This window comes from Ascaphus truei, chromosome 1, assembly GCF_040206685.1.
Source record: "Ascaphus truei isolate aAscTru1 chromosome 1, aAscTru1.hap1, whole genome shotgun sequence".
Taxonomy (NCBI): domain Eukaryota; kingdom Metazoa; phylum Chordata; class Amphibia; order Anura; family Ascaphidae; genus Ascaphus; species Ascaphus truei.
In genome coordinates, this window is record NC_134483.1 from 220,736,953 (window position 1) to 220,746,157 (window position 9,205).

Consider the following 9,205-nt stretch of genomic DNA (forward strand, 5'->3'; position numbering starts at 1 on the left):
TCTTCGCTTCAGTGTATAAGGCTGCGCTTATAGTGACAGCGACGCGACATCGCATCAAAACAAATACATTTCTGCCGTAGCGTCGCGCTTACTATAAACACACGCGAAAGCTTGGTCGAGATCACTGGAAGTCATCTCAATTTGATTTTTCCAGCGACCGATCCTGCCGTCACAGTCGCCGTCGGCACTATAAGCATATCCTTAAGCTTCCTTAGGCAGAAGTTACGCGTTTTTTTTATTATAATGACATGAATGAGCTTCCGTCCATCATTTTCTGATCTGATTTCCGGTGTCCGAAAACTTTTTCAACGTCACTGGATAATAATGCTACACACATAAATGGAGTTCATTCTTGGAAAAGAGGAGAGTTCATTGCTCCTCTTTTGCATTTTTTTTTAAGAGTTTAAACACATCTAGAATAATTCACCCCCTGCATGAAATGATACGCCTGTTTTTTTTGTTTTTGTTTTTTTTTTTCCCTATTCCAGTCTATTCAGAAGTGGAAAGCAAAGAAACAGCTGGAAAAAGAGGAAATATCGAAGAAACAAGGCAAGCCCAAGGAGGGGCCGGAGTACGATCACGGGCCGCACGATAAAGCCCAGAAGCAGAAGCTGGAGGAGGAGAGAGAGAGACGGCAGCAGGAGCTGGAAGCTTGGAAGAGACAGAAGGGGGTGGAAGCTGCAGTGAAGCACGAGACGAGAGTGCAGGAGGAAGAGGAGCGGGAGAGGAAGCAGAGGAAGGAGCGCCAGCGCCAGCTGGAAGTAAAGCTGCTCGTGGAGCAGCACGCCCGCCTCAGGAAGGAGCAAGATGAGTTCCTCAGGCTGGAAAAGGAGATGAGGGAAGAAGCAGAGAGAGAAGAGAAGAGGCGGATGGCTGCATATGAAATCTGTAGATTTCAAGATCGGGTGAGTCGGGGTGATCCTGGGTGGCAAGGCAATGCTGGCCCATTTGGCCTGCAAGGTGTTAACGTGCTGCAGTAAAAGGCAGTGTAACTACACACGTGTAGAATAGAAATGTCTAATGGGGGTAAATGATATCCTCTTTTGTTATATTAATAAATATTTTACCAGGAAAAAATACGGTGGCATTGGTCTTTAACAATGGTTTTCCACTTCAGAGGCCAGCAATGGGGTGGGCAACTCCAGTCTTCAAGGGCCACCAACAGGTCAGTTTTTTAGGATATCCCTGCTTCAGCACAGGTGGCTTAGTCAAAGACCTCACCAGTTGGTGGCCCTTGAGGACTGGAGTTGGCCACCCCTAGGCTAGAGGCTTGACCAAAAAGCTGTTTCCCGTGCCTAGCAAAGGGAATCAGTTTGTGTAGGCTGCGCCAAACTTTTATACCAAGAAGTGAAAGCCACCACAAATGAGCTTCATTGTCATTACAAATGTCCGAGTGGCAAAAAGGAGGTTCTTCATAAAAGAACCAGTTTATTATTCCACACAATCGTCATTGCAGGATCAACGGAAACTGGAGGAAAAAGCACAGGAAAAGAGAGCCAAAGAAGAGGCAGCAGCAGAAAGGGAGAAGCGACTGGCAAAGTTAAAAGAAACGGTAATATGTTTGTACATGAAGTGCAATGTCACACAAGTCCCTACTTCCATAGTACAGGGGCCAGGAGTGGCTCTGGTTACCCATTCACGGGGGCAATGTGGTAAATAGATAAACCCTGGTGCTTACTAATCATCTTTATTTAAACACCTGCGGATATTTTGTATGCCTTTGTTACGGGATATGAAAACAGGAGAAAAAGCCAATTTGTAAAATGGAATAACAAACAGTCATTTGGATTGCAATGTTGGAAATGATTTGACCTTGGAGCCAGCGAGGAAGCTCCCCCTCCCTCCCCGCATCCCACTTATAAACACACAACCAAGGTCTGGATGTACAATGGCTGCGGTTCTTATTCAAACAGATAATAAACCCGGGTAAGTGCCAATGCTGCCAGCGTGCTCACCCCCGGGTAAAGGCCGATGGCACACCAACCATGACCACAAAGACCCACCAAGCCAGGCACCCCACCGGCCCGGCCGTTGGTGAGTCTGGGCCCAAGGGAATCACGCACAAATGAGCCCTGCCCACTCACCACCCCCAGGCATAGACCCCTCGTCTGGCAAGGTTAACGCGCACTTACACCCCCAACAGCCTCCGCGACGAAGGCAACACACGCTTTGGAATACCCACCTCAGCCATGCAAGACATCAATCTTTCCTTCATTCATTTTTCGTTTTTTCAAATACAACCATCAACAGTATAACAGTATAACATCCAACAATATAACAGTATAACCATCCAACAATATAACAGTATAACCATCCAACAATATAACAGTATAACCATACAACAATATAACTGTATAACCATCCAACAATATAACAGTATAACCATACAACAATATAACAGTATAACCATCCAACAGTATAACGGTGTAACCATACAACAATATAACAATATAACCATACAACAATATAACAGTATAACCATCCAACAGTATAACGGTGTAACCATACAACAATATAACAGTATAACAGTATAACCATACAGCAATATAACAGTATAACCTTACAACAATATAACAGTATCACCATACAACAATATAACTGTATAACCATCCAACAATATAACCATACAACAATATAACAGTATAACCATCCAACAGTATAACGGTGTAACCATACAACAATATAACAGTATAACCATACAGCATATAACAGTATAACCATACAACAATATAACAGTATAACCATCCAACAGTATAACGGTGTAAGCATACAACAATATAACAGTATAACCATACAGCAATATAACAGTATAACCTTACAACAATATAACAGTATAACCATACACAATATAACAGTAAACCAGTATAACCTTACAGCAATATAACAGTATAACCATACAACAATATAACAGTATAACCATACAGCAATATAACAGTATAACCATACAGCAATATAACAGTATAACCATACAACAATATAACAGTGTAACCATACAACAGTATTACAGTGTAACCATACAACAGTATAACGGTATAACCATACAACAGTATAACAGTGTAACCATACAACAATATAACAGTATAACCATACACAATATAACAGTATAACCATACACAATATAACAGTATAACCATACACAATATAACAGTATAACCATACAACAGTATAACAGTGTAACCATACAACAGTATAACAGTGTAACCATATAACAGTATAACCATACACAATATAACAGTATAACCATACAACAATATAACAGTATAACCATACACAATATAACAGTATAACCATACAACAATATAACAGTATAACCATACAGCAATATAACAGTATAACCATACAACAGTATAACAGTATAACCATACAACAATATAACAGTATAACCATACAGCAATATAACAGTATAACCATGCAGCAGTATAACAATACAATAGTATAACAGTATAATCATACACAATATAACAGTATAATAATATAACAGTATAACCATACAACAGTATAACAGTATAACCATACAACAGTATAACAGTATAACCATACAACAATATAACAGTGTAACCATACAACAGTATAACAGTATAACCATACAACAGTATAACCATACAACAATATAATAGTATAACCATACAACAGTATAACAGTATAACCATACAACAGTATAACAGTATAACCATACAACAGTATAACAGTGTAACCATACAACAATATAACAGTATAACAATACAATAGTATAACAGTATAACCTTACACAATATAACAGTATAACCATGCAGCAGTATAACAATACAATAGTATAACAGTATAACCATACACAATATAACAGTATAATAATAATAATATAACAGTATAACCATACAACAGTATAACAGTATAACCATACAACAGTATAACAGTATAACCATACAACAGTATAACAGTGTAACCATGCAACAATATAACAGTATAACAATACAATAGTATAACAGTATAACCATACACAATATAACAGTATAACAATATAACAGTATAACCTTACAGCAATACAACAGTATAACCACACACAATATAACAATACAACAATATAACAGTATAATCATACACAATATAACAATACAACAATACAACAGTATAACCATACACAATATAACAATACAATATAACCATACAACAATATAACAATATAACCATACAACAATATAACAGTATAACCATACAACAATATAACAGTATAACCATACACAATATAACAATACAATATAACCATACAACAATATAACAGTATAACCATACAACAATATAACAGTATAACCATACAGCAATATAACAGTATAACCATACAACAATATAACAATACAATATAACCATACAGCAATATAACAGTATAACCATACAACAATATAACAATACAATATAACCATACAACAATATAACAGTATAACCATACAACAATATAACAGTATAACCATACAGCAATATAACAGTATAACCATACAACAATATAACAATACAATATAACCATACAACAATGCAACAGTATAACCATACACAATATAACAATACAATATAACCATACAACAATACAACAGTATAACCATACACAATATAACAATACAATATAACCATACAACAATATAACAGTATAACCATACAACAATATAACAGTATAACCATACAGCAATATAACAGTATAACCATACAACAATATAACAGTATAACCATACAGCAATATAACAGTATAACCATACAACAATATAACAGTATAACAGTATAACCTTACAGCAATATAACAGTATAACCATACAACAATATAACAGTATAACCATACAGCAATATAACAGTATAACCATACAGCAATATAACAGTATAACCATACAACAATATAACAGTATAACAATACAATAGTATAACAGTATCACCATCTAACCATACAACAGTATAACAGTGTAACCATACAGCAATATAACGGGATAACCATACAACAATATAACGGTGTAACCATACAGCAATATAACGGTGTAACCATACAACAATATACCATACACGTGTAATGGTATCACACATAATAAAGAGACAAGTGGGCGGTAACCTTCCTGGCAGGGAGAGATGGGAATATCCCGTCCTGCCCAGGATTTGAATCCATCATCCCCTCCCCGTCCTGCACATCACTCCCTGACACAGTAGGAGAAGAGGGGGGGGAGGGGGAAGGGGGCAGAGCACGACAGGGACAGAGGTGAGGAGGGAGGGAGCCTGGTCATGTGCCCTGTCACCAAAGGGGCTCCAGGTTGCTTTTTAAGGGTTCATTACAGTACTGCATACTCCAAACACTATATTGTTTTGTTGTTGTGCTTCAATATTGGCGAATATAAATTGATAAAGAAAATAGCATGTTGTGTCATCTGCAACTTTTCCCATTTCACCCACCAGTTTTGTATAATAACTAATGGTCCTTTATCCCTCTCAACTTATCTGTTATAAATGTGTTTTCATTTTTGACAGGTACAAGTTCATGTTGATAGAGATCCTTCCAGGCTGTGTAAACTTACCAAGGGGTGGGAAGAGCGTTGCAAAGAGATCGGCCCAATGGGAGCTTCACCACTATTGCACATTCCACACCGGTAAGACCAAAATGTAAATATATACGCCTTTGTATATGTGTGTATATAGCATTTTTACCCACATAAATACATTTGGTAAACGCTGAACATCTTTCTCTTGCAGGGCTGTCCCAACATGGAGGCAAGGTTTATAGGATGTCCGGGTCCGAATAAAAGGATGCTGTGCAAATTCTTTATCGGAAGAGAGGCTACAATTATATAGGCATTCACCTATTGCATTCAGTATGCCATAGATCAGAGCTTCGTTCCTATAGAGGATTATTGGCGGAACTTGGGTTCCAAACACTAGCCAAGGAAACTTGCTGCGTAGCAACACCCGCATCTGGTCTCCAATAGGTAACAAGAAATTGGATTATTAGGTAGTGTTGTTTAGTTAATTTTGTTGTTTCGTTAATTTCTCATAGCTGCAAACAGGGGTGGTGGGCATTAGGAGCTTTCAGGCACCGTGTGGGGATATTTAAAAAAATATGTTCACCTGGTGTTTTGTAGGTGAGGTACAATAATAGCCCCATTATCACTCAGCTCTAATTCAGCGCATGCTGAACACATAGTCCACAGTGGTCTTCTCAACACGTTACTACTTGCCAAAAGAAGCAGTGATTCTGGATAGCGTTTATAATGCATTTGAAAATACATGCACCAACCTTGATTATTTAATTCTCTTTACATATTTCTGTTCCTTTTTTTTTTGTTGCTATAAAGGGAAATATCTGTATCACACTTTCCGTTCATGGTGTTCTTCTATAACTTTCTGTGTCACACTTGACCAGTGGACGTGGCACCCCCAAAGTGATGTGACCGCCTAGTTGAGAATCACTGTAGTAAACATTTCAGCTTTATCCAACTCTGAGGAATTCTTCTTTACAATAGGATTTTCTGTTTAATTCGGCTGGAATCACATTGTTAAACGCCAGGTTTTTTCCCAGGTCACAGAAGGGAAGAAGAATAAAAAACAGAAAACGACATGTTGGCATTATATTTATATGTTGAGTTTTTTTATTGGCCCATTTCTTTAATAAAAGCTGTAATACTACTGCTAGTACATCTCAATCAATCTTACCATTGTAGTAAGAAGTGTTTCATTGTGGAATTGAGATCTTCATAGATTATGTAAAGCCATATTTACAGAGTGCTATGAGAAAAGACACTTCCAGTGTCTGAATACACCTTGACTCCCATTGACTTGAATGGACCAGAAGGTCTCTTATGGCAGAGCACCACATGGTAAATATGGGCAATAGTGATGGCGCTTTTTAAACCTCACAGGCCTCTTCTTGAAGTGTACTGTAGTATCACAGTGAGACAGAAGCTGCACTGGGTGAAGAGACTTGGGAGGTTTCAAATACTCTGAACCCTTATCATTTCATCTATGAAGAAATGTTTGGTCCCCTAAAACGACACTTTTCCAGGCTCAATATGGTGGCTACAGAACGGCAAGTGTTTGTGTAATGACGTCTTTATTGTGCGTGTGAGAAATACTGTCATACATGTAACGGTGTTTCCCCCACCCGGTGGGAGATTTGGCCATTACTACGTATGTGGTGCATGATACCTGCTGGTAACAGGAGGGCTAAGTCATCTGCTGGTGGTAGTAGGGACAAAGGACTAAGCTTCTGAGGTTCATACCCTACATATTCTTTAGCAGTGCAGCGCCTCCATCTGCTGTAGGCTCCAGGGAACTGAAGATGATCTCCCACGGTAGAACTGATTACCTCTCCCCCTAGTTAGATCACACACCCGGCTGGAGGTATATACAAACAGGAATGGTCTAATGTCTTCGCTGTACAGCAGTCACAAGGCAGGTTTCTGCCTGATGCAGTCTCGCAGCTACCACTGAAGGATGGTCCCTGAACATTCAATACAGGCCAAGGGCACCCGCAGCTGTCCCAGCTCTTCCCCGCCCCTCTAGCAGAGGAAGAGGTATGGTACACACTCTCCCCCGGAGGGAAGAGGACTGGAGAAGGCCCAATAATCAGCCTCTCTAATGTGTGACAAAAGAAAAACACAGTACAAGTGCGCAACTATAATGAATAAACAGTGAATTTAAATAAAGTGCATTAACCACTTAATACCCAAGTGAGTATAAGTAACTAGGTTACCAATAAGGAGCGTCTGCTGCTGTGATAGGGTGGTCCAAGACCCTGAATCTAGACAAAACAAAACACAAAACAGCGCACAACGCTCATGGTGAAGTAAGAATGAACAATGTATATTAAAAAGTAATTCAAGGTTCTGCGTACATCAGATAAAGGTAAAACAGGCATGTAACTGTAACTATGACAGTTATTACCACTCAGGTATCAGGACACAGGAGAAGGCTGCAGCGGATCACCCAATGTCAGGAATCTGCAGTCATATCAGGCTGTGCTTTCATCTGCTGGGCTCTTTAGAAGCGGAGGATTCCCTTTAGGCTTCCACGTAATCCAGGTAGATAAGTCCCAAGCTCCGTTTAGGAGTAGCTGGTAGAGGGACAGTCTCACCGATCAGGGTCAGCTCTGCCTCCCACGCTGCAATGCATTCCCTGATGAAGTGGCCTTTATAGTTGCTACGAAACTATTTGGAATTATACTTTTATTGATCTACTAGTACCCTTAGTATTCTATCACTTTGCTGGTTAAGTGAAGCTGGCGTGGGAGGCAGAGCTGACCCTGATCGGTGAGACTGTCCCTCTACCAGCTACTCCTAAACGGAGCTTGGGACTTATCTACCTGGATTACGTGGAAGCCTAAAGGGAACCCTCCGCTTCTAAAGAGCCCAGCAGATGAAAGCAGAGCCTGATATGACTGCAGATTCCTGACATTGGGTGATCCGCTGCAGCCTTCTCCTGTGTCCTGATACCTGAGTGGTAATAACTGTCATAGTTACAGTTACATGCCTGTTTTACCTTTATCTGATGTATGCAGAACCTTGAATTACTTTTTAATATAAATTGTTCATTCTTACTTCACCATGAGCGTTGTGCGCTGTTTTGTGTTTTGTTTTCTCTAATGTGTGACCTGCCTTCCTCAAGTGGGGGAAGGCACAACTGAATTTGGGGCGGCACTGCCCTTAAGTACAGCCAGGAGGAGGGCACCAGGTCTGATGTCACCCCCTCCCGCTGTCACTCAAGTGCAGCTCCTCGGAGGGGGAAAACCCCATATCAACTACTGGCAGCCTGATTGTAGCAGGGCTTACTGCCAGGAGGGAAGCAGACTAGTAGCCACAGATGGCATGGCTACATACAGAAGATAAAGCAGCATATCCTGTCGTTCCCTTCAAAAGAAGATGTTTCCCAAAGCAGGACTGACCACGTCCTCTTTTCAGTTAGTTATCATCACTGATGTCCTGACAAATGTCAAGAGGAAAAGTGCAGAGACGGCAGAGGTGAACTCATTTCCGAAACGTGGTTGTAAGAATGGGGGAATCCTGCTCTGGGAATCCCCTTCAGTCAGATAAGTTACCCTTTTCTGCTAGAAGGACCTGTATTACTGGGCAGTGTGCAAGGCTTAAATCAGCTATCAATACCTACTCATTGTTTTTTGACAGAGTTCAAACTGGGGGTGGGGGGGGCTTACAGAGCTGACTGAGCTATTGTTTAACCCCTGGGATCTCCCAGTTCCCAAGAAAATTAC

The 9,205-nt window shown here is 40.0% G+C and overlaps 1 protein-coding gene across 1 annotated transcript in view; it reads left to right on the top strand.

Annotated features, from left to right (window-relative positions):
- CCDC112 (coiled-coil domain containing 112) overlaps positions 1-8,351 on the top strand; it is a 30,561-nt gene extending 22,210 nt beyond the window's left edge. Inside the window, 4 exon segments of the mRNA XM_075601424.1 lie at positions 489-905; positions 1,457-1,552; positions 5,476-5,594; positions 5,698-8,351. Of these exon segments, the coding sequence (XP_075457539.1) occupies positions 489-905; positions 1,457-1,552; positions 5,476-5,594; positions 5,698-5,728 (663 nt within the window). The 3' untranslated portion in view covers positions 5,729-8,351.
- The last annotated feature ends 854 nt before the right edge of the window (positions 8,352-9,205 follow it).